Genomic DNA, 26214 nt, shown 5'->3' with positions numbered 1-26214 from the left:
GCCCCAGCCCTTGGCTGCTCTGGCGTTTCCTTGCTTGCAAGCAAGGAAACGCCAGATAGAGCATTCACTTGCAAGGAAACCCCAAAAGCAGACGACTGCTTTTTGCAGAGCAGGCGGGGGCAGGGAAGAGCCAGGGCCACCAAGGATGCCGGGCGCAAGCCTGTGGGGGGGGGGGGGCAGCAGGCTCCTGCCTAATGCAGCCCGTCCTTCCCCTAAGTCACTCGTCTTTTCCTTTCCCCTGCCAGCTCTGAAGGCTTGGCTCCAGGGAAGCTGCCGCTCGGGCAGGATGTCTCTATCATTCTCTTAAAAGGGCAATGCTCCAAAGATTGCTTAAGACGAGTGGGTGAGTGAGGGGAATGACGGGCGGCGGTGGGTGACAGTGGCGGCGGTGGGTGGGTGGCTCGCGTATAAGCCGAGGAGGGCTTTTTCGGCACAAAAACTGTGCTGAAAAAGTTGGCTTATACGCGAGTATATACGGTACTACTATTTCTCTTCTTTATGCAAGTTTGGTCATCTGTTCCAAGAATGTCTCATCCATCTGACCTCATCCATATCTTCAGATGGGCATGGGGGTCTACAATAGACACACACACCCCATTAGATCAGTGTTGTTTCTCTCCCCTTTTATTTTTACCCAGATGTTCTCAGTCTGGCTTGGAGGATTTAAGTCATGGACCTGCTCACAGCTGTAACAGTCTTTTACGTATAATGCTACTCCTCCTTCTTTCCTATTTGATCTGTTTCTTTGAAATAGATTATACAACCTGGTTGTATCCGGCTTTAATTTCTCAGTTGGGAAATGGCCTTTCTTACACTTTTATTAAATTTCTGCACTTACTATTTATTTGCCTTAGCCTTGGTGTAGTATGCTCATTTGGATTCATTTTATCTTAACAGAGGGTCTCTCTCCTATTCACACTCAATAGTAAAATATATCTCCCACTGAAGACTCTGAATGATAACTGTTAGTCCTTTGATTAAAACCAGGTTTTGTCTCTTTTCAAAAACAGTGCAGACTTAAAAAAACATATCTAGCAATCCTTTTTATTTCCATAGCTTTTCCCCACCTTTCTGTCAAAGGCTAATATACCTCACAGAATTGGTGTGGGAATAAAACAGAAGAGAGGAGAATTAGGTACTCGGCCTGAAACTCCTCGGAGAAAGTCAAGGATAAAAGTGTAGTGAATAAGCAAATGATTAATAAAAGGACATAAGAAGATATTACACAGCAGCTATCCTTGAGCAGCCTCAAGTCATAAGCCTGATATTCAGTATTACAATGAAATGCATTCAAAACCATTTCTGGATGATGATCGAGCGGCTGGCTCATTCCACTCACCTAGGCTGGCAATTTCGGCCTGCACAGAATTCGTGAGTGGGTTCTGGACGTGTCAGCGCATCACAGTATGCCTCATCCACTTCTACGCCATCGTAGCGAATGCACAGGGCATAGGAGGTGCTAATCCCTAAGTAGACATTCAAAATGTTTCCTTTTAAGGCAGACTGTATCCCATATTCACTAGCAACCCTAAAGACTTATTCTATTGACAGCTGCTCAGACTGTTCCAAGGAAGAAGTAGAAGTGCAAGTATTTGCTTGCTTTACAGCAATTCAAGGACACTGACGAGCTGGAACGAGTCCAGAGGAGGGCAACCAAAATGGTAAAAGGTCTGGAATCCATGCCCTATGAGGAGACACTTAGAAAGCTGGGTATATTTAGATTGGTGAAGATAAGGTTAAGAGGTGACATGATAGCCATGTTTAGATATCTGAAGGGGTGCCATGTTGGTGAGGGAGCAAGCTTGTTTTCAGCTGCTTCAGAGACTAGGACCAGGAGTAATGGGTTCAAGGTGAAGGAAAAGAGATTCTACCTAAACATCAGGAAAAACTTCCTGACAGTAAGGGCTGTTCAACAGTGTGTGTGCGCTGCAGCAGGTGAAATGTTTCTGGGCAGCTGACAGATACATATGGATGCAAGGAGTGGCCAAGACTAGAATCAGACCATCCATCACATTGCCTGCATATATAATGTTACAGACTCAACAGCCTAAGCCACATGGCACAAGGACAATGCATCTGCCCCCCTAGGAGGACAACTGTATGCCCAATACCTTAGAAAGCTGTTGCCAGTCTCAGCAGGCAACACGGGACAAAATGGAACAGGGGTCTGGCTCTGCATAAAGTGGAATTTCAGGATATCGTGAAGAAAGACGGAATGCGCAGTTTAAATGCACATGCAGCAAATACAGTGGTGTGAACCGGAGTCCAGTGCTCTGCTACCTTTTTCCACAATGGTTCCTCGCAAGACCTTTCTGGTTGCTACAGAACAAGACAAACTGAAGCAACTCTTGTTTTTGAGGCCACCCATTCCCACCAATATGCCATCCCAGGCAAAATCACCTGAGGTGCACGTGGAGCTGCATGGAGCATAGGCGGACACTTTCCAGCGATACATGTCAGCCAGGCTGATGTCATCGTGGCCGAGGGGGTTCAGCTCAAAGTCGTTGCTGCAGAAGAAAAAGGGCTTTGGTGAACTCACAGATGAACAATCTGTTATGAGAAATAAAAGTTTTGCTGATCATTACTTAGAGGGAACAGAAAAGGCCCTCCGATGTTATTATACCATTTCTCAGCAGCCTAGAGAGTGGTAAAAAGTCAACCGCTTAGTGAACCTCTCAACCAAGTGATGGTTTTGACCACTAATTCCCATTCAATGGACTGAGACTCAATAGGTTTTCACAAGAAATAAAGCAGTCCCTCGAGAAGTTCTGTACTCTGAAGGATAAATGCATGTACAGAACTTTAAAAAGAGGAACAGGTAAACAATCTGCCTGAAATATGGAGAAGGGGAATGTATAAATTCAGCTTGCTTGTATGTCTGTCACTCATCCAAACTATGAAGCTCAGAGGATGCTGGTCTTCAACAGGACAGAAAGACCTTCTGCAAAATTTCTTTTCAATACGTCTGCCCCCCTAGGAGGACAACTGGATACCCTTCCCTAGGCAATGTATTCCTATCTTACCTTTCAGTCCCAGGAGACTGCAGAGGTTCTGACAGGTGTTTATTCCCAAAGTCATTATGAAGGCTGGACTTGGCGCTGGGTTTGGAAGATGTCACCCTCACAGTGTCGTTTGTTGCCTCATCTAGTGTGTATGCCTCAGTCTTCGTGCTGTCTAGAAAGTTCTCATTTGCTGGCTGTTTGCGCAGTCCTTCTGGCCATTCTACTAAGGGGTCATTCCAAAACCCCACTGTTGAATTCTTCCTTCCCAGCTTGACCACTAGGTAGTGCAATTCCCTGCAAAAAGCAGCATTTCGTGGGTCCCGAAGACACAGTTTCTTGAAGAGTCGCAGTCTGGACGTCACGATTCTTCCAGTCTCTAGCTCGGGCCTGGGTACACCATGAGGGACGGCTGTGCTGATTGTGATATGGTTGAGTCTGAGAGCTAAAAAAACAACAACACCTGAGAGCCAATCTAAAAGAAAACAGCTGCGAGTGAGCCAGAGATGTTCTGGATACTCTCAGGCCCCTTCCGCACAAGCAAAATAATGCGTTTTCAAACCACTTTCACAACTGTTTGCAAGTGGATTTTGCCATTCTGCACAGCTTCAAAGAGCACTGAAAGCAGTTTGAAAGTGCATTATTCTGCATGTGCGGAATGAGCCTCAGACTCTTTCCACACAGCAAATTTGAAGTGGGTTGCAGGCGGGATACATGAACCTGTCCTTGCCCCAGGCCGTTCAAATAGCTGGCTCTTCATGGGCAGTCAGCGCTTCGGCCAGGGCCTTCGCACAGAGGCACATTTTTTTTTACTTACCTCCCACCAATGTGCAGCTATGCAGGCAGGCACACATGAACCCCCAGAGCCTTGCTGACCCCTCATGTCCCCAGAAGTGCCTGCGTGGCTTCATAGATGGGAGCTGGAAGTTTTAAAAACATAATGCACCTCCTGCCCTCAGCATTTGCTAGGCCGCGCCTGCAAGGCACGTTAAAACAAAAGAATCCCACAAATTGCAATTCTTTAAAAACCCAGGTTGGCGGGAAAATATGGAGTGGACTCAAGTTAGGAGCAGGATCCGTGCGAAGTCCCGCCCCCCAACCTGAGTTTTATCCCACCCTTAAGCCGTGTTTATTGGCCAGCGCGGAAGGGGCCTCAGTTGACCACCTTTCCAACTAAAGCCTTTTTCCCAAAGAAGAGATGGAATTAATATTCATTTGCTGATATATATTTGCAACACTATTCTTCACCTACAACTGAACACATTGGCAATTTTATCATCACTATTCCTACTTGCTGGAATTCACTGCGGATGGACATTAGGGTCCTGCGAGATATCAACCAATTCCGCAGAGTCTGTAAATCTGAAATGTTTTGCTGAGTTTACCACTGAGGCTGCTATCGACTTACTATATGGTGTCACAATAGACCCCAAAATTGTCCCCCCTCCTCCTGCCCAAACAGGATATTCTAAAACTAGGGCAAGAATTGGATCTGTTATATGATTTGAAATCGCCATCTGGAAAAACTGCATAAGTCAGATGTTTTAATTGTTAAATTATTGACTAGTTTTATGACTGACTGAAATTATGTGTGTTAGCCGCACTGCATACGTAAGGATGGCTGTATAACTTGAATACAGATTTAGAATTTTCTGGATGTAGCAAATGTGGCTTAATGTCAGACTGGAAGGTGTCCAATGTTGCCAACGTCTAAGAAAATAGATCAGCAAGAAAATATACTTACCCAAATCCGTTTCTTTGCCTACTCCCACTTCTTCCGCTTCATCAGGTCCATTGGCGTGGTATAGTCGTTGGAGTTGGAAGCTAAAACTTTCCCCCTCTTCCCCATGTTTCCAGCCCCAGTCCATGCCTGGTGTTGTGGAATTTCTTGGAAAGAAGTTCTGGCTACTGAAGGTCATGCCGCCATGTTCTTCCCCTTGTGGGAAACGTTCTCCAAGGTCATCTGCTGCAAGCGAGATCCAAGTGGCATTGAAATCTTGAGAAATGGACGGGATTGCATCTTGGTTATGGCTGGGCTCCGGTAGATGAAGGTAAAGAGGCATCTTGAACGCTGGAGGGACAGTTTGCAGAGCGGTTGACAGCGTTCGTGGCACCGTGTAGTCATAAGTTACATGGGGCATTTTCCCATTAAAGTTATAGTACTGAGTTCAACAAGGAAAGAGAAAACATCCATTTAATCTGATGAAACAAAAGTTTCCACATCAGATGCCACTGTTTTAGGACTTAGCTTCAATCCAACCGCACAAAAATTTCTTCAAGATTTATGAAGATGCCACTCCATTCCCACCCAAAGCTGTTTGCTCTCCTATAAGCCCCCATTAAGGAAGACACAATCCAAGAATGACTTGGGAGACGCAAAATTTTGACCTGCTGGACTGCTGTGGTCCCTGTTAGATCTGCCTGCCTGCTCAGCCCGTCTCAACAACCTGCTATGGAAATTCACAGGTTGGTCAAGCAACCAACTGAGCCTGGGGTTTAATCAACTTGGAAGCCAGCATTAGATGGAAACTTTATCTCAACAGGCTAGGAATCAGGCACTCTGCTGGCAGTTTTGGGGCTCACAAAACCAGCAATGAAGCAATGGATCATACAGACTCTTTTGCCTACCATGGCGTTCAGAGACTGATTGGTGGGCCCCTGGGCAATTATATACTCCAGCCCATCGGAGTGGAGGTTGGAAGGCCGACGGTATTTGAACACAGTGCCAGCCACCCGGAAGTTCTGTGGGTTGTCGATGGCAGAGTTCCCATTGAAGAAGAAGTGCCCGGATTCGTCAGCTAGTGCTAGAAAGGAGAAAGAAGGGGAATGAGAGTCAAACAAGTGTCTTTCACATGGATGTCTACTGCAAGACAGGCAACTTGAGACATTGGACATTTGGAGCACAAGGACCATACTACTCAGCTCCCAGCATATCAAAGACCATCTCTCCTCACTATGCCCATCGCTTTCTCCATGTGTGTCAAGGTACTGGCAGTAAACTCTTTCAGCTCCTCCCTTGCCATGCAAAGAGTGATGGGAATATGTACACACAGCAAGGGGCCAATTCACTTACAACAAGGTTCTCATGGCAGCAATGAGGATATTTGATCCAGCATGTTTTGGGATTTCTGTGTTTCCCTGGCATGCGTGGGGTTGGTTAGAGTTGGAATTACACTGTGTGTTGAGAGGAGGCTTGAGCTTTCCTTCCTGCGCCATTTTCCTGACATGTTAAAGGCCCAGGAGCTACTATTTGCCCTAATGGAAACATTTAACATATCACTGAAGTATATTCTGGAATTTTCATTATTGTCAAAATGTTGCACAGCTTGTGATACTCAGAGGCGTATCTAGGCAAACTGCAGCCCGGAAATAAAATCTGAGTTTGGCTCTCACTTCACCACCCTCAGAGCATGGGTAATGGCCACCCCCCCACCACGACCAAACAATGATTTTTTGCACCAGCTCACAAAACACCTTCCACCCCCAGCAAAACATACATGGCTCTCTCCCCACCAACTCTCTTTCCTAATTTTGCCTTCACACCAACCCTATGAGGTAGGTTGTTAGCCTGAGAAACAGTTCCAAGCCAGTGCAAATGGGTATTAAGCATGTACATCTCTCACAAATCACCCCCAGCAAAACATTTACCACACGAATGTCAGCATCATCTCTCACAAAACACCTCTAGTGGAATCCACCTCAAACAGCATCACTTTCAATGGAGTTTAAACTAGAGAGCCCAGATTCTTTTTTTAAATCCACTTTAAAGGGAGAATCTGGGGTCCCCAGTTAAAACAACATTGAAAGTGATGCTGTTTTGGGGTGGATTCTCCATCACCCTGAAACAGCATCACTTTCAATGTTGAAACTGGGGACCTCACATTCTCCCTTGAAACCCATGCCGGAGGGGGTGGATTTAAAAGGAGAATCTGGGGAAATCTGGGGGGTTCCTGCTGTCAGGGGTGCAATTGTTAAGTTAGCAGCACCAAACGTTCAGGGTATCTTTAAGTGACTCTCCTGACGATACCACCCAGGTTTGGTGAAGTTTGGTTCAGGCGGTCCAAAGTTATGAACCCTCAAAGGTGTAGCCCCCATCTCCTATTAGCTCCCTTTGGAAACAATGGGGGATGGGGCACCCCTTTTGGGAGTCCATAACTTTGGACCCCCTGAACCAAACCTCACCTAACTTGGGTGATATTATCAGGAGAGTCTCCCAAACAATCCCTGAAATTTTGGTGCTGTTAGCCAAAAACTGTGTCCCCTGCAGGCTGAAAACTGAAAAAACACTAGCAAATACAAAAAACACAAACGAACCTGAAATTTTTGCACCCTCCACTAGGCAAATACGCCACTGGTGATACTGTATGTCTGCCATTGCCCTGATCTGGATGGCCCAGACTAGCCCAAATTCAGATTTCAGAAGCTAAGTAGGGTCGGCTCTGCTTAGCACTTAGATGGGAGACCTTTAAGGAAGTCTAGGGCCTTTGTGCAAAAGAAGACGGAGACAACAGTGTAGTCCTGTGAATGCTCCCTAGGGCACACACCCTACAATTAACTCCCTAAAGTTCTCTCCCCTCCAATCCAAGGACAAATTTGCCCCAAGTAGGCATTCTTTACTACTGCTTACCCAAGATGTTTTCAGTTTTCCTTTGCTCGATTATAAGAATGTCCATAGCACCAGGTGGGATGTTAGTGATAAATACATACCCTGTGAAAGCGGAATCAATAAAAAAAAACAAGATCAGAAAATCCAATCCAAAGCAGTTTCTTGGTGTTAGTTCCTTTTGGGAGTTCTAGACTGGTGTGTTTGTAAACATAAAGCAGAGTCAAACCAAGTAATGGTGGTAAGCATTGGAAGCCAGCAAGGGAAGCGGCAGGCCCGTTAGATGACAAAGGAACAAAGGGTGTGCTAAAAGATGGCAGGGAGATTGCAGAGAAGCTGAATGAATTCTTTGCATCTGTTTTCACCCAAGAGGAGGTGAGGAACATTCCTGCACCTGAACCAAGCTTCTTAGGAGGCGAATCCGGTGAACTAGCTTAAGATATAGTGGTAGACAAGTGAAGAAGTTCTTGGCAGCCATTGATAAAACTAAATGTTACCAAATCCCCTGGCCCAGATTGCATTCCCACCTAAGAGCGTTCTCTAAAGAGCTCAAGCTAAGAAATTGCTGGATCTTCTCACTCTTTATCATTAATATGCAACTTATCCCTGAAATCAGGGCTCCATCCCTGAAGACTTCTCCGAAGATGGCCAATGTCACACCTGAATCTTTAAGAAAGGGATCTAGGGGGACCCGGGAAATTACAGGCCAGTCAGTTTGACATCTGTTCCTGGTAAATTAGTAGAATCTATCATTAAAGATAAAATTATAAAACATGTAGAAAAGCAAGACCTGCTGAGAAAGAGTCAGCATGGCTTTTGCAGAGGCAAATCCCCATGTCTTTACAAACTTACTAGAAAGTTCTTTCGAGGGTGTAAACAGGCGTATGTGGACAGGGGTGAACCGGGTGGACATTGTCTACTTGGATTTCCAAAAGGCTTTTGACAAAGTTCCTCACCAGAGACTGTTGAGAAAACTCAGCAATGAAGGAATAAGAGGGAAGTCCTCCTATGGATCAAAAACTGTGCTTTTGTCATTGAGAAACAGGAAACAAAGAGTGGGTGCGGTAAATGGGAAGTTCTCCCTACAATGGAGAGAGATGTCGGGAGTGGTGTCCCCCAAGAATCTGCTTTCTTTGGGACCACAGTGCTCTTTAACCTATTCATAAATGACCTGGAAGTAGGGTGGGTAGCGTGGGTGGCCTAAGTTTGCAGATGATACCTCAAATTATGTAGGGGTGGTGAGAACCACAAAGCGATTAAGAGCGCTCCAAGTGGACCTTGATAAATTAGGTGGAGTGGGCTCAGTGGTAAAATGGCAAATGCAGTTCGAATGTAGCAAAATGTAAAGTGATGCACATATTAGGGCAAAAATCCAAATCTTCACATTAACACGCTTACAGGGGTCAGTGCTATCATCAGTCACAGACCAGGAAAGGGATTTTGGCTGCTCTTTAAGTTGATAGTTCCACATGGGAATGTCAACCTTCAATGCATGGCAGCTGTGAAAAAAGGCAAACTCTATGCTGGGGATAATTAGGAAAGGAATTGATAATAAAACTGCAAAGATTGTCAAGTGCCCTTATATAAGCAGCAGTGGTAGCGACCGCGACTTGGAGTACTGGTGGGTCCAGTTCTGGGTCAGCCGCATCTCAAAAAAAAAAAGATATTGATGCGAGATAGAAAAGTGCAGAGAAGGGCAACAAGGATGATTGAGGGACTGGAGCACCTTCCCTATGAGGAGGAGGCTGCAGCATTTGGGACTCCTTTTAGTTTGGAGAGGAGGCGGCTGAGGGGGGGGATATGGATTGAAGTCTACAAAATTATGACAGGAGTAGAAATGTTGACACAGAGAGAAATTTTTCTCTCTTTCTCACCAATACTAGGAACCAGGGGCATTCATTGAAAATGCTGGGGAAGAATTAGGACTAATAAAAAGGAAACACTTCTTCACGCAACGCGGTGATTGGTGTTTGGAATATGCTGCCACAGGAGGTGGTGATGGCCACTTCTCGACCTGATAGCTACTTTAAAAGGGGCTTCTTGGACAGATTTCTATGGGAGGAGAAGTCGCATTTATGGCTGTACCTCAATCTTGATCCTCCTTGATCTGAGATTGCAAAATGCCTTTAACAGACCAGGGTGATCGGGAGCAACAGCCGCGAGAAGGCCATTGCGTTTTCACATCCTACATGTGAGCTCCCCAAGGCACCTGGTGGGCCACTGCAAGTAGCAGAGAGCTGGACTAGATGGACTTTGGTCTGATCCAGCTGGCTTGTTCTTATGTTCTTATGTTCTTAAGCGTTTGCACTAGCACCTGCACACAAATACTTACCTGTTATTTTAAGCCAACACACATGCTTAACCCTGTTGTTGCCTGCCTCTTTTCTGTAGTATACGTTTTCCTTTCACTGATGGGTTTTTTATTTTTTATAGGTTGTGTTTTTATTTGGAATAGTTTTGTCTCCAGACCACAACATCCCCAGTTCAATCCTGTGGCTTCCCCGCACAAACCTGGCCCTCGGCCCTGGCAGTGCTCAGAAATCCTTCACCTTTCACCTTGCAAGCCAACCTGCAGACTCAACCTTGGTGTGTGTGTTTCAGACCCAGGTTTGGTTGATAGAAAGGAGGTTTTGGAGACCCTCCCTTTCTGTAGCCCAAGGGCGCTTGTTTGCAATGTGACTGGTTAGAAACCAGCAGGTCACTCTTAAGACGCAGCTTAGGACAGTGGTGGCGAACCTATGACACGGGTGCCAGAGGTGGCACACAGAGCCCTCTCTGCGGGCATGCATGAACAGAGTGCCCCCACCCCCACCCCCACACACATCTAGGCTGGCCTGGGCCACTGGGCTTGATTATTATAATTAAACCTAAGACCTAATTTTGGGGAAGCAGTGTAGGTAACCCTGTTAAGCGCTGTTAAACCCCACTGATTTTCATGTGGAGAACTAAAGCGGCTACCTTCTTTAATACCTGGGAGTAAGCTCAGTTGCTGGCAATGGGGCTTGCTTCTGAGTAAACCCTCCTAGGGTCGTGATTCACCCGTTGGAAGAGTTTTATTTTATTTTATTTATTATGTGATTTATAGTCACCACCCCAAAGGGTCACAAAGAGTTGCACGGTTGCTTCAAAGCAAAGCCACCGACTACCACCAAGCTTACTCCCGAGTAACGCATGCCTCAGAGACAACCGTTTTTTCTAAACTAAAACCTCAGTATTCAGGTTAAATAGCTATGTTGGCACTTTGCTGATAAATAAATGGATTTTGGGTTGCAATTTGGGCACTCGGTCTCGAAAAGGTTCGCCATCACTGGCTTAGGAAATAGCTCAATGCAATTAGCAGAGTGTACCTAACTGTGAGATCCCTTTCCGGAAACTGCCTGAGACTCTGTAGCAAGTGCTTCCATCTCCTCCACACACCCGGCACCGATCCATCGCCTGGGAAGAATAGAGGCTGCCATCACATCCTATCGGCTGCGGAAGGAAAGGAGGCAAGCTTAGAGTTCAAATCTCAGTGCTTTCCTATGAACTGGACTAACAAAGACCGATCAAACTCCAATTCAAATTTCACCTCTTTTGTTGGGGGGGGGGGGTTGGCTCTTAATGGTCGATTCCCCAAGGTCAATTTATCGCGTGATACTCACATGAAAACCCGGTTTCAGCAAGAACTCCTCTAATCAAGCTTAAGTGCTTCTAACACGGATTCAACTCTGGTTCCTAGCACGCGCTCCCCTTATCCCCGCGGATTTTTTCTTCAGAACCTGCATTGAAGTGCACCTTTTTCCCCAATCACACTTTGAAGCCGGATTGGTGGGAAGAAATAGGGGACAGATGCGGCTTATTGTTCCCGCCCTTCGAACCTTCCAGCCAATCAGAGCACAGTGGGCTTTGCGCACAGCCTTTTTTTTTTTGTATATTGCTAAGGCCATGCGGCTATGAAGGAACATAAATAGGAAGCTACGGTATAATGATTTTGATAAATTGTTTATGCATGGTTCCGTTCGAATGTAAAAACGAAAATAAGAATAACATGAAGTTTCAATCAGGGGTGGAGCAGTGTTCCCGCTCCAGCATAATCAGAAGGTGGGGAAATTCTGCCTACGCATTTACATAGTGACGTAGCTGCGGGATTTTTTTTTTTTAAAAAAAGTTCCCGCCCCAACACAATACAACAGCCAATCAGGACAAGGAAGAGAAGACCCATAGAGCAGATTGCGTGTTCATGGAGAGTATTACATTGCTTGAATTTGTGATACGCATCGAGGTCTTCACTAGACACACGCTGCAGTGGGGATGGAGAAACCGAAATGAAAAGGTGCTGTTTCTTTTGAAACCTGGTTGTATCCAGCTTTAATTTCTCAGTGGGGAAATGGCAAATGTCTTCAATCTTCCTTCCCAACTGACTCTAAGCCTAAACTTACTATATTTAGTCCTACTGTATTATTATGTTATTGTTTATTTATTGTGTTGTACACCGCCCTGAGCCCTCTGGGGGAGGGCGGTATATAAATTAAATATCTAATCTAAATATAATTGCATTTATTTGCCCTCTCCCCTTGTAACCCTTTCCCTCACTTTCCACTCCTGCCCTCAGCAGACATTGAGAACACATCACAGACTATAAACTCCTCAGGGCAGGAAGAGGCCTTTTGTTCATATTTTACTATATGATTGAGCAGAGTGTTCCCAATGGCGAACCAGAGAAAGCGAGGTCTGCTGAGAAGTGTAGTCCTCGGCCATGTGGGAGGACCCAGATTCCAGCTCCTCCCAGGGGGGGCAGGGGTTACATTTCCCAGCAGCCCTTGTTGTAGGAAGCTATACTCCCCTCTTCCCCCCATGGTGTGCTTCTTTCTACCAGAACTAGGGCCCTGTAGTCCTGCCTGGGAACACGGGTCCCTGTGGTGCCTACCTGGGAACATGGGACAAACTCTCTAAAGACACAGCTGACCCGGAAGAGATTGTTTGCAAAGTTAGGGATGCCTGTCTGTGTGTGTGAGGAGAGGGGGGAACCTGAGAAAGGAGAGCCCACTTGCAAAGTTGGGGAGTCTGTCTGTGTGTGGGGGAGGGGCAACCTGTAAGTAAGCTTTTTAAAAATTTGAATAATTAGGCAAGGTTTTCTTTACTGTGGTAAATTGCGGGGCCAAGTGGGGAGAAAAGGCATGAGGGGTTGGCCTCCCCAGTGGGCATTGTTAACCCACCAACAGTTGCCTGTTGTATTTGTTCGGACAGTGGGTTTTACTGCTAGTAGCTCCGTAAAGCACCATGTTCACCGGCTATACTACGTAATTCATACCAATCGCAGCTTCTTCTACACCTCATTACTCAGTTTACCCCTCCCTTTACTGTATTTAGAGTATGGAGTTACATACCCTTCATTCAAAGAACAGGGAGAAAGTGACAACTAACCTGGTGTGAGTGGGTGCGGAGGAGGGACATGACAGAAAATTATAAAGTGATGTATGTTGTGGAAAAATGGACAGAGATAAATGTTACTCTGCATTTCACTGCATTGGAATTCAAGGTAACTTGTTAACGCAACAATATTGTAATGGACCTTTTGGTCTAAGGCAGCATGGCTAGCCTGATTTCTTTAACTGTGCTACAGCCCTGACCAGGAGTTTTGAACAGCTACTGTGGTGTAGTACTTAGAGCGTATGACTAGGATCTGGGAGACCCTAGGTTCAGCTCCCCACTGTGCCACAGACATTGGTGACCTTGGGCAAGTCACACACTCTTAACCTCGTCTACCCCAGGATAAAATGGAAGAGGAGAATGATATAAGCTGCTTTGGGAAAAGATGGGATTATGAATTAAATTAATTGATTCAATGTTGTTAAGTTTCTGTGCCCCAGCATTAATGGCACCCTAGCCCCATTGCATATCAAAGGCAAAACCACCTCTGGTCATATTTGAGCCACATAAGCCGCTCTTGGTTCCTTCATGTTACCTCACACTTCCCAGTAATGCAGACCCCTTGGTGAGAGTCCTGTCTTTGCAAGAGGTGCCATCCTGGGCCCGTGCCATGAGCTGTCTCTCTCCACCCCTGGTGGTGCACTGGAGATCACACGGCTTGTTGGAGATGCTGGTGTAATCATCTACGGCAGAACACAGAGATACGGAGAGAGAGAAAGATGTGAGAGACTTCAGGGGAAGAGGGGTGTGAGACCACAGCAGCTCTCCTTTAGAGAATCAATGCAAGCTGATGCTACAAGGTATCCAACGGTTTAGTAATGTACTGCTGAGAGCCAGTGTGGTGTAGTGGTTAAAGTGTTGGATTAGGACCTTGAGACACAGGTTCAAATCCCCACTCGCACCATTGAAGCTTGCTGAATGACCTTGGGCTAGCCACACATTCTCATTCTTGACCCTAGCAACTATTTGGATGGGAGATCTACAAAGGAATACCAAAGTTGTGATGTGGAGACCGGCAGTGGCAAGCCACCTCTGAATGTCTTGTGCCTTGAAAATGTTACAGTTTTATGCTTGCCCTCCAAGCAAGAACATTCCACTTGACACATCTTCTTGACTCCCTCTCCTGGTGGTGATTGGCAAGTGGTTTTCTGGCTGTTAAGCCCATGAGCTGGCTGTTTTAACGTATACACTTTAAAAGGTACACAGTTGCATCGCTGGTCTGTGATTGTCACTGGGAAGATTGGAGAGAAATTGAATGCCCTGATGGAGAAACAGGTCCTGGCCTTGGGCAACTGAAGACTTCCTGGTTTATGAGGGAAGCCAAAAGCCAAAACAAGACTCCATTTTGTCCAACTGCATTTGAGTTCGGTAGCACCTTGGAGACCAACAAGATTTTTGGGATAGAAGCTCTCAAGAATCAAAGCTTCCTTAATCAGATATACTTTGTCAAAAGGGAGCGTTGACTCTTGAAAGCTCCTGCCCCAAGGATCTTTTCGCGCTCTAAGGTGTGTTTAAACTCAAATCTAACAGTTCTACTGCAGCCAAATATGGCTACACTCTGCAACTACCCAATTTGCCCAGGAACTCACATTTGGGCATGACATAACAAAATAGAATTAGACTGAAGACTTATAAACTTGGGAATTAAATTCAGTCTGTTTGGAGCGGGGTGGATTCTCTGACCAAGCCACCCAAACGATGGCTTGGAGCAGCACAGAGAGGAAGGCACTACTATTCCCCCATCCCCCAGATCCGGGCTAGTTCCCAGCCATTGGTGGCAAAGAAGCTGATTGGCTTCTCTTTCTGGCCCTCTACTGGCATCAGATGGGCCACAGCAAGCAATGCTGCAGAGTTCAGACATCACAACGTAACCACAGGTATGGGGGAAAAACCAGGGAACAAACTGTGTTCATTACTGGGTCTGTGAGGAGGAAGGCATGCATGTAAACTGGCAACAAACCAGGATTGTGCCCATTCTTCTTCAGCCATGCTTAAATCGTGATGCCTGAATACAAGCAGGTTGTAGAATTTGTTTGGATATCTATGAGGAACATTGGCATTTTACGCGCAGACCATATATCCTGGGATAAGGAGGTGAAACATCCCGGTTCAGCTACAACTTCCGCATGGCTTCTGGGCTTAACTTGGGCCCGCCCTGCGAGATTTCCCTTATCCCTGAGTTTCCAAAAAGTGATAAATCGGCCGGGTTCATGTTTACTTATTAATACAAACCCACGCTTCACTCCCATAGCGTAAAAAAACCACCGTGGAGATGGACTGGTTTATTTCTCCCGCCTCACCGCCAATCAGAACAGGACAGTTTACGCATGCGTGGCAACACTGGCGTTGAAAATGAAACTAAACCGTGTACAATTGCCTGGAGTTCTTCCTCCCGGCCTGTACACGCTGACGGGCAGTCATGCAGAGGGAGAAACCGAGATACAAACACATCCTAGTATGTATGATCCCGGTTTTCCCCCAGGATATTATTTCCATCCAGAAAACGCCATTGTGGGGTTTATTGAGCTCACTGTTGCGCACATGTGCATACTCATCTTCCAACTGAGAACACATCATGCCTCTCATGGAGTGGACTTGAGTATAGGCTGCCATTAATCTGTTTAAAGTACTGGAACGCTGGTTTTAGCTTTGTTACAACAGAGTAGCTTGGCAACCCTCCTGAGATTAATCTCCCAATACCTTTGCAAACACTGCCCTGTCCTTATCTCTCCATTTATAGTTTCTGTTGAGCCATTGAGCAATGACAAACCTGGGTAAAGGGGCATCCAGTGGTAATAGCGCTTCCCAAAGGCCTTGGCGTTGAAACTGGCACACTGATGCTGTTTGAAACTGGCTGCGTTGGCGGGGCAAAGCTGCAAAAAAAAAAAAAAGCTAAGTGCATCATCTGATCTTCTTTCTTCCTTTGGACTATTCGTTCTCTCCCTCCCTCCCCACTTGACCTAAATCACAAGGTCACTGTGAGGATTAAGAGGGGTGCAGAACACACATGGTCCCTCAGAGACTTAAAAGAGGAAATAAACGAAAATATTTTCGTTTCTGTATGAGGGTTAAATTGGTCCTGCATCTCTTTGAGGTGCCCCCTCTTTGAGAAGCAAGGCAGTGGATTGGAAAATGTGGTAAAAACCTCAAACGCAGTCAAAAAGTATGAGAGCCCCTTGGAAATGAAGCAGCCACCCCCAAGATGTGAGGGGCTCCAATTCAGATCAGGACTGTGAAGTGGCATGACAAGCTCCCCATGCCACTGACCCCCCCCCCCCCCCCCACTCCCCACTTACAGGAGCCAGCAGGGAGACCAGGGGAGGCTGGGGCTCAGGGGACGGCTCAGAGGGGGCTAGGATGAGCACTGGTGCGGTGCCTGCCTGGGCCAGCCTCTCCCGGGCTTCTCCCCCTGAAGGCTGGCTTCTGCCCACCAGCCTGCCACCTGGGCCACCCACCAGTGAGCCCCTCCTCCCCCCGCCTCCCTACAGGCCGGCTCCTGCCCTCCCCAGGGCCTGCAGGGAAGCCAGGGGGCGGGGCTCAGTGGCAGACAGCTCAGGCAGGCACTATGGTGGTAGGCCAGCTCCTGCCCACCCTGGCCTCCCAGGGGGAAGGGAACCAGGCTGTGGCCATGGTGAACAGCTCAGCTGACAAGCAGCGCCCTGGCACGAGGGGAGCCTCCAGGCGCCGGCTGGGACAACACACCGCTGGAGAGGCCGGGCGCAGGGACCTGGCCAGTGCCCCCTCATATAACAAAACAGCATGCGCCCAGGGACATGGGATACCCCATGTCCCCATTAGCTGTATGCCACTGGGACTGTGGCACAGGGGAGAGGGAACGTAAAGTCTCCTTTGCATGCCACTTTCCTGACTTGAAACAGTCCTGGGGCAGGTGCTGTTTGCTCTAATGGGGAAACCTGCATCTTCAGATGCTAGATGAGGCATGAATGAGGAAAATACTGGATCCTTGGGGCTGTTTCAAGTTGGTGAAAACAGTGTGGAAGGACTGTTCCAGTCCAAACCAGGCTCTGAAAATGCCTGAAGTTTGGTAATGACAAGGCCTGGGGTGAACCTAGAAACTGCCATTACATAGTTAGACAAACACAACTTCTGTAAATAGTGATAGACTGTGATGGGGGTCAAAGGTGGAGAAGTACCCCTTGTTTAAAATAATTAATACCCTTTCACCTAAGACCCAGGTATCTCTATGGCTAGTGCATGGCTGAACAGAGAGGGCCAGAGAGTAAAATTAAGTTCAATTTTTTTTAAAAAAAAGGTGTGCACATATATTTCCTTGCATTGAATGAGGGAAATATGGAAAACACTGCCTTCTGGGAAAACATGTTCTAAGGATATTTGTTTCTGTCTAAAGAAGAAGAGTTGGGTTAATATCCCCCCTTTCTGTCCTGTAAGGAGACTCAAAGGGGCTTGCAAACTCCTTTCCCTTCCCCCCTCACAACAAACACCCTGTGAGATGGGTGGAGCTGAGAGAGCTCCGAAGAGCTGTGATCACCCATGTGTTGTAGTGCACAGACTAATCTAGTTCCCCAGATAAGCCTCCACAGCTCAGGTGGCAGAGTGGGGAATCAAATCCAAGTAGCTTTTTAGGTCACTTATATAGGCTTCTGGGGGAGGGAAGAAAAGACTGTGGGGAAGGGGAAAAGTGGTAGCTTGGGCAGGGGTTGCAGGTTCCTTTCTTGGAGATAATAATAGCCTAGTACTAGTTGAACTCTATTTTACTTTCTACCCAGAGAAATCAAGTAATCTGAATCATTCTTCCGCAAGAGGAAATTCGATTGGACCAAATCAAATAACCGAGCTCAAGCCTTTATCATCCAAAGTGTACGTTCGGATCCTCTTTCTCATTTTTCTGACCTATTCTCAGTTAAAGAAATTATGGAGACATTAAGTCGATTATATAATCGGGGTGGCTGGTCGAATGTCCACGTCTTAAAACGCAGACTGTATTTGCTAAGGCACCAAGAGGGGCATCTAGCGGACGAATGCCCAAATTACAACCAAGGAAATAGTGCAAATCTTACCTGTTGTTGGCACAATTGGTAGTGTTTGGACTGGCCTAGACACATGGTACTGTTGGTCCCCTGAGACGCTTGTAGCCTACAGGATAAAAAAGAATATGCTTATGGACAGAGCTGTGCCGCATTGCAAAATTCCCCACCCTCAGAGAGTTTCCGGTTTTCCAGAAGGTTCTGATCCAGGGGCTCAAAATCACTCTTTCTACAGGCAACATGAAACTCCATAACAACACCCTGGAATAACTAGTTGCCCTTCTCTTTTTATTTTTCCAGCTCTGCTATACATAAAAGCATTCCTTTCCGATGCTGGGTTAGAGGCAAGCAGTTTCTTTTATGTATTGTCGAAGGCTTTCACGGCCGGAATCGATTTTTGAGTGCTGTGAGCTTTCAGGAGTTGTATGGCGGTCAGAATTATAGCAGCATTCTCTCCTGACGTTTCGCCTGCATCTGTGGCTGGCATCTTCAGAGGATCTGAATCTGGCATCCAGATCCTCTGAAGATGCCAGCCACAGATGCAGGCAAAACGTCAGGAGAGAATGCTGCTAGAACACGGCCATACAGCCCGGAAACCACACAGCACTCAAGTTTCTTTTACATTCGGACTTTATCCAAGTCTGAACTCACAGTGCCTAAGCTCAATAAACTGTCTTCAAAGCTCAGTCTGTGAATAAATCTGGTAAACAAGAGTACCTTAGAACATGTGCAAAGCGTCTCTCCTTCAGCAGGAAGGAAACACCCATTCTCTGGGGATTAAAAGACACTCAAGGCTTTCAGCATGTGTCATCTAGACAGATGCAAAGATCTGCAATTATTCATTTTAAAATTTAAACACATCCTGCCAGCCTTCCTTTAAGACACACAGCACATGTTAAAGAGTCCAAAAGAGCTCTGATTCCAACAGAACAAACACTAGACCTGCCTTGGGGAGAGGAGACTTCCTCTGAATATATATTTCACTGAATCTGAAGGCCATCTGGCTCAGGCCTGAAGGACAGAGTAATATGTGTACATTTATTTAAAAGATTTATATCCTGTGCTTTCCAGAAATGAATTTTGTTCCTTTGAGATGGGGGATATGGGCTTGCAGCGGTTTTGATGAGCAAACCTGTAACTCCTCCTGTTACAGGGCTTCACTTAATGCAGGCAGATTTAAAACTTGTATTTTTAAGATAAGCCACCTGAACTCTAATCCGTACATTCTTTACCAAGAGAGAAAGTTTTCTTTAAAGAGACAGAGAAGGACTCCTGTGCATGTTTTGTGAATGGCACAGTTTATTTCCAAGGGTGTTTGAGAATCACTACCCTCTCCAGACGGAAGGCACTTCGGCATATCCGGACCTTAATTATGCAGCCAGCCAGCCTACATGAAAGGCAAAGGGGCTTTGCCTCCCCCTTTTCCTTTTGACGGAAGGAAAGAGGAAAGGAAGGGGGGCTCGTTCAAGCTTCCTCTGCTCAGAAGTGCATTCATGCAGAATAGAAAGGAATTTTGGGGGGGTTGTTGGATGCCAGCTCTCATTAGCCCGGCAGGATCTAGAGTAGCAGGTTAAGAGGTGCCTCTCCAGGGGTCACATTCAGCTCTTTGGAGTGGAGGTAAGGGCTTCTGAATCGCCCTTGCGGACCAACCAGAGGGGAACTGGAGTGGGTGGGCTGAGGATGAGAGAATTCATGAGAACAAAATCCAAATTCCCGTTGTCACCATTCAGTTAAGGAAGGAACTGGGAATGTTGGCTGCTGGACCTGGGGGGTGGGGGGTGGGGGGTGAATAATGAAGCCAGTGGGGACCAAGAAATACAATGATGTCAAAAACAGTAGGAACACAGATTAAGAACGAAGAGGTAATTAAGCTGGAAAACAGTGGCGAGAAGTGTGACCGAGCTAGAATGTCTGCTCCTGGGATATTTAAAATATGTATTGATTTTTCTGCCATGGTAACAACAGCTTCGCCTTTTTGTTTAGCATTCTCCTCTCTGTTCATCTTCCTCGTCTGAGGGGTTCACAGTCAGCAAGGAAATATGGGGCAAGCAAATAAATCATGCTCACCCCTCTCTGTCGGAATAATACCGGAACAGGGGCACATAGCCAAATATCTTGAATTATTAACTGAATCCCAACAGAGATGGATTATCACAAGGGCCAGATCCAATACCTTCCCATCGGCCATTACAAAGGGTCGTTACTTATCCATACCTCTCCAGGATCGGGTTTGTCCACACTGTAAAAATCAAGTGGAGACTCTTGCTCACATTATTCTTGACTGTCCGAGATATGTGGGCATTAGGAATTTCTCTCCCAGGCTGGCCCTAGACAAATCTGAAAGTGACTCTGACTGTTCTGTTGTGGAGTTTCTGTTAAACAACACAGATGTCATGCTCTTGGGAAAACTAGCAAAATTTCTTTTACAAGTGACAGAACTTTCTAAGTAATGTATACTGCTATATACAGTCTTCCTATCTGCGCTTTGAATGTACTCTTGATTTGTATTTCAAAAAGGTCTGGCAATGCTCTAGAACCTATTTTTAAATGCCAAATAAAGGTGGTTGTTGTTGTTGTACCTGTCAGGGAGACTCCAGTAACCCTGCCATACAAAGTTGGCCTCAGAAGGAAATGCAATTGTGCTAAAAATCTTTTTTTAAGGCTAGTCTTCCTCTTCTGAAGAGAGTAGATTGTATCTTACTATTCCTTAAGTGTGAAGCCTCCCTCTGCAGTAGGGGCCCCCAACCTTGCTGAACCTCTGGAAACTTTGGGGATTGTCAGAATGAGTAGAACACAAGATGGATGCCACGGGAGTGAGGCAGGGTTGCCAGCCTGGAGTCTGGGGAGGAGAAAGGACCTCAACAGGGTGCAATGCCATCAAGTCTACATTCCAAAACAGACATTTTCCTCAGGAGAACTGATCTCTATCAATAGGAGGTCAGTTGTAATTCCAGGAGATCTCCAGGCTGCAGCTGGAGTCTGGCAACCCTACAATCAGGCCAAACTGGCTTCTCTATGGGCCACGCCAGTCTCAAGATATCTTGTGGCTATGAGAAGCTTCCAAGCCCATAAATATGAGCGCTTCTATGACTATGGCCAAGCCAACCACTCATGCTTATGACATACTTGCCCAGGAATCCACCTATTAAGTCTGTTGACTAGGGGAAACCCAAATTTCCCTGAATTTTTGTGTTCCATTCAGGACCCTCTGGAATTTATCCCCAAGACTTCAGATGCAAACAGGAAACACCTTGACAGGTGTAGTGGAGCCCACACTGGACATCACTGCTGGCGAAGGGGCAGTGAGTGGTACTTGGTATAGAGAAAGGCTCTGTGCTTAACTCGGCCAAGTAGGTAGGATATAGTCCAGTCCGCAGCATTTTTCAATTCTGATCTTTTGGAACCATATTATTTCTTTTCCAGGAGTTATCACGGATTGTGTCTGTTCATGAGGCTTCCCCTCTGCTGTACTGCTTCACCAACCCTCTGCCATCTTGCATGGTTTTGGACCATCCTCCCTGCCAAAATGGGAAGGAAAGGCCATTTAGGCATCCTAGTCCTCCTCCTCCCTCCCAAATGAGCACACCTTTGCGCTTTCTCTCACTTGTTGCCCCTGTGGACCCTACCCAATGTTTCCCTCCCTTATATATATCTCTTGGGCTCACCCCCTGGACCTTGGCCCCAATCAGGGTTGGACCCACCTGCCTCTTCCTGAAAATGATAAAAGGAAGGTGGGCATCCACTCTCAGGGCTGTCCGTTCTTTGTTCTCCCTACTGGTCTTTAAAAGCCTCCTTCCTCCATCTTCTTACTCTTTCCTATTGCTGGCCTTCACATCTATAAGCTGCTGCTGAGCTGTCCAGGTCTCCAGCCTCCTTTCTAGCAGCAGTGGAACTGCTACGTAGCTGGATCTGTCAATTTCACCTGCTGGCCACTGATCCAGGGTTCCCTGCTGCCTCCCTCTCTGGGTAAGGGCCTTCTGGGCACTGAGTTGTCTGTGGCTTGCCTGATGAGAGAAGAGCCAAGTCGGGATTGGAAGCCAGCTCTGGACTTTGGTGTTTCTGGTTTGTGCCCAGTTATCCTTGCAGAATACCTGACTATGTGGCGTAGGAGGTTAAGAGCTCATGTATTTAATCTGGAGGAACCGGGTTTGATTCCCAGCCTGAGCTGTGGAGGCTTATCTGGGGAATTCAGATTAGCCTGTACACTCCCACACATGCCAGCTGGGTGACCTTGGGCTAATCACAGCTTCTTGGAGCTCTCTCAGCCCCACCTACCTCACAGGGTGTTTGTTGTGAGGGGGGAAGGGAAAGGAGATTGTAAGCCACTTTGAGTCTCCTGCAGGAGAGAAAGGGGGGATATAAATCCAAACTCCTCCTCCTCCTCCTCCTCCTCCTCCTCCTCCTCCTCCTCTTCTTCTTCTTCTTCTTCTTCTTCTTCTTCTTCTTCTTCTTCTTCTTCTTCTTCTTCTTCTTCTTCTTCTTCTTCTTCTATACCTTATCAAAAGCCCAGCTGACTTGAATTCACACAAGCCATGAATTAATTTTTAAAAAATTCATTCCTTGTGTGTTGTTCCAAGTCAAAGTCAAAAATTTTGGAGAGATGGACTATATGGAAAAGTGGCGTAGGATGGAAAGTGATTGCAAGACAGCAACCACTTTTTAAATAAGTGGTTGATTAATAGAGCTGTCAATGCCAAGCTGGAAAATTCCCAAAGAATTTGAGGGTGGAGTCTGGGAAGGGGAGGATTTGAAGAGGGGAGGGGCCTCAGCAGTGCATAATGTCCACGCTTCAAAGCAGCTATTAATCTCCAGGAAAACTGATGTCTGTAGTGTGGTCACCAGTCATAATTCTGAGAGATCTCAAGGCCCTACCTGGAAATTGGCAACCCTTTCCATTATGTTTACACTGAAGTTACTGGATGCACTGGATGCTAACTCTCTAAAAATTGCTCATTTACTAAACACCTGTCACTCATTCCAGTGCCTTTGGTGAATTCCGCATGGGCCAAAAACAGCGGTGTGAAAACAGTGTAAACCCTTTTACACCGTTTTAAACCATTTTACACCGTTTTCACACCACTGTTTTTGGCCCATGCGGAATCTGCCTTTGAGTCACTGATGCAACTCTGAAAGGATGGAGAAGATTTCCTTCTTAATGAGCAACTGACTAAAATACTAACTGCATCTTTGTCCATCTCTTTAGCAAGTGAAAAATGTGAGAACAGAGACTTGCAGAATCCTGAGCAGAATTGCTTCTTCTTAAGCCCACTGACTCTGGGTGTCCATTGAAAGGTGTAACTGTGTTCAGCTTGCCAGTGACTGGGTTTTTTTAGAAGAAGAAAACTGAACATTCAGAGAAGTCTCCTGGACTATCCTTGAGAGGGACAGCCCAATGCCACGCTCTGTGCTGTACTTTCACCCTTTAATAAAACTGAGAAGGCATAAACTGGTTGATCTTTGACATGGATGATTTTGTTACAACAGAACTGGAGAATTCCACAGGACATTAATCAACAGTGGAGACTATAATCCACAGGCAAAACAAAAAAACCCTGTTCAAAAAAACACAGTTCAAGAACGAGAACAGAAGCAAATATCTACCTAACTTCAATGTTTAATAAATTTCCCAAACTCAGAGTTTAATGTTCTCACGATTTCTGTTTTTTTAAATATTATGAACCTTAGCAACTGAACCTGCCATATTAACCTGGCAGACTGCTGGCCCAGTTTGTTAATGGTGACAAGATCTCAGGCAGAGAAGTTTTTCCAACCACTAATAGTCTGAGAAGGTAGAAATTAAACCCAGGACCTTCTATATAGGAAGCGTGCGCTCTACCACCAAATCCAAGCATAGCTTTGAGCTCCCATTGAAAGCACGCCACTTTGCTTTTTAAACTGTATTCAAAAGAACTTTATATCTTCTAACAACATATATAACCTTTAATTATGACCAAGAAGGTCCTTCCTGTCAAAGTGGATGTCTAAATGAACGCTCCCACATCGTAGAGAATGGATCCAACCTACGGTATAACAGGGGCATTCTGCTAATGAAACTTCCACAGGACAGCCACAAATGTCAGTGAATTCTGTTCATTTACTTACCGCTGCTGTAAACAGTGCCTTTCCCGCGACATCACACCCCCTCCACAGGTGCGAGAGCACGTGGACCAAGAGCTCCATTCGCCCCACCACTTGGTCACCTCTTCATTCCAGGTCCCATCTGCATCTTCTCCCTCACTACTGTCCTGACAGAAACAGGGAATGGTTAGCTTAAGAACTCCCAGGTCACTTCTTCTGCTTTGCTTGCTCTTTACTAGGCACGTACTTTTTTTATCTGGTTCAAACTGAAATGTGCAACTTGAACATGCCTACTGAAACAAATCTGGTAGCGCACTTTCTTTTTAAAAACATACTTTATTTTCTCACTTATATCAAATATCAAGAATACAGAAAACAAAAACATCAAAAATAGGATACAAAAACAAACAAAAACCAAAACAATCATACAACGAATATAAAGCGCTATATTTAAAGATTTTAATTCGGGGGAGTCTTACTTTTCCTCACTTAATTACCACTGCTATGCTAATAATCAAATATATTAACTACAACCACTATGCATATTTATTTGGGGAAATATGTCTAGCCATCAGTTTTTTAATCTACAAAATATTCAATAATTATAATAAAGCAAATACTGCAGTAGATTTTGAATGCAAGAACCTGGGTGAGAGAGCTTGTGTAGTGTAGGGGCTAAAGTGCTGGACTAGAAGCTGGAAGATTCAGGTTCAAGCTTGCCCTGATGTTCACTAGATGACCTAGAGCTGCTTATTCTCTCTCAGCCTAACCTTCCTTGCAGGGTGGTTGTGAGAATAAAATGCAAGAAGGGGAGAAATCAAGCCAACGAGCTTCTCCTGACTACAAACAGTTGTGGCACATCCCTGCGGACTCTGCCCAGGACGGCAACATCTGAACACAGAGAACTGTTTTTGAACAGAAGTGTGCCCTCAGCTTTCAGGAGGGGAAATGTCTCAGGTCTGGGAAACAGAACAGAGTAGTCTGGCCTGGCTTTGTTTGGGAATGCACAGTCCACTTTCTGCAGGGTGGAATGTTTCCCCTGGGGGCGAGGAAGTGGCTGAGCTTTTCTTCATAAGCTTCTGAGAAACAGGGACACAATGGTTGTGGTGACCCGTAAAATCTGGCCGGCTGGGAGGGGGAGAAGAGAGTGTGGATTAAAGTGAACTTTTTCCCCCCTCTGTAATTTATAATGACAGAGGTTATGCTGGCCTCTGAATGGATGTTCTGTAATAAGAAGAAGGGCTTGGCCAAGGAGGGTGTTTTTTTTCACAGCTGCAGGGAGACGGAGAGTGTTATTAAAGAGCATAGAGCTTTAATTAGAGCTTCTCTGTCAGGTCAGAAGGTATCTCTGGCCACAAACGCCACACAAACGGCCCATGCCCGCTCAACCCTGTGAGATAGGTTAGGTCGGGGAGCCCAGATGTTCATGGACTACGATCCCCATCATGTTCATGGACTACAATTCCACTGCGATGGCCATGCTAACAGGGACTGATGGGAATCGTAGTCCATGAACATCTGGGGCGCCAGAGTTGGACACCCCTGGGTTAGGCCAAGAGCAAGGCCAGCATCATCCAATAAACTTCCATGGCAGAGTGGGAATTTGAACCTGGGTCTCCAGATTCGACCCCAGTCTACCATATTGGCTAAAATATCCTTGCTTATATAATATTTAGGATCAGGATCATTAAGATTTCACAGGCAGCATCCTGGTTTTCAGGGACGGTTTTCAGACAAACTGGCAAACTGTATATTCGCTCTTCTTCAACAAAGATCTACCTGGTGTTAAGAGTATTTACCCATCTGCCATGCTATCCCAGGAAGCTCAAAAAGCGTTTTAATGCTTTTTGGAAGAATCCCTTCAAATAAATGACCACTGAATTATCATGAGCAAGCGAGAGAGAAGAGCAAAATTCTTAACAGGAAGAACCTCTTCCTTTGGAGAAATAAAACAGTTCACCCCCTCCATTCTTGTTGCTTAAGTTTGGCTAAGCGCAGGCTGGGGAGGGGGCGGCCGGAAGAGAAGAATACCATCTAAGCAGACGTGCGCTGGGAGACCCGTGTCTTCAGCTCTCTGCGATATTTTAGTCGGGGGGGGGGGTCACTTTTAATTGCTGAG

At 46.0% G+C, this 26214-nt stretch overlaps 1 protein-coding gene across 1 annotated transcript in view; it reads right to left on the bottom strand.

The window, feature by feature from the left end:
• The window catches only part of LOC125432578 (ADAMTS-like protein 2), a 37670-nt gene that overhangs the window by 10913 nt on the left and 543 nt on the right, over positions 1–26214 (bottom strand). The window contains 12 exon segments of the mRNA XM_048496262.1: positions 1340–1466; positions 2401–2507; positions 3024–3444; positions 4744–5161; positions 5628–5803; positions 7627–7707; positions 10950–11073; positions 13547–13576; positions 13579–13694; positions 15782–15884; positions 18051–18126; positions 24120–24262. Of these exon segments, the coding sequence (XP_048352219.1) occupies positions 1340–1466; positions 2401–2507; positions 3024–3444; positions 4744–5161; positions 5628–5803; positions 7627–7707; positions 10950–11073; positions 13547–13576; positions 13579–13694; positions 15782–15884; positions 18051–18126; positions 24120–24262 (1922 nt within the window).

Source organism: Sphaerodactylus townsendi, linkage group LG05 (assembly GCF_021028975.2).
Source record: "Sphaerodactylus townsendi isolate TG3544 linkage group LG05, MPM_Stown_v2.3, whole genome shotgun sequence".
Lineage (NCBI taxonomy): Eukaryota > Metazoa > Chordata > Lepidosauria > Squamata > Sphaerodactylidae > Sphaerodactylus > Sphaerodactylus townsendi.
The sequence above is the reverse complement of the archived record's forward strand: the minus strand, read 5'-3'. Positions and strand labels throughout refer to the sequence as shown.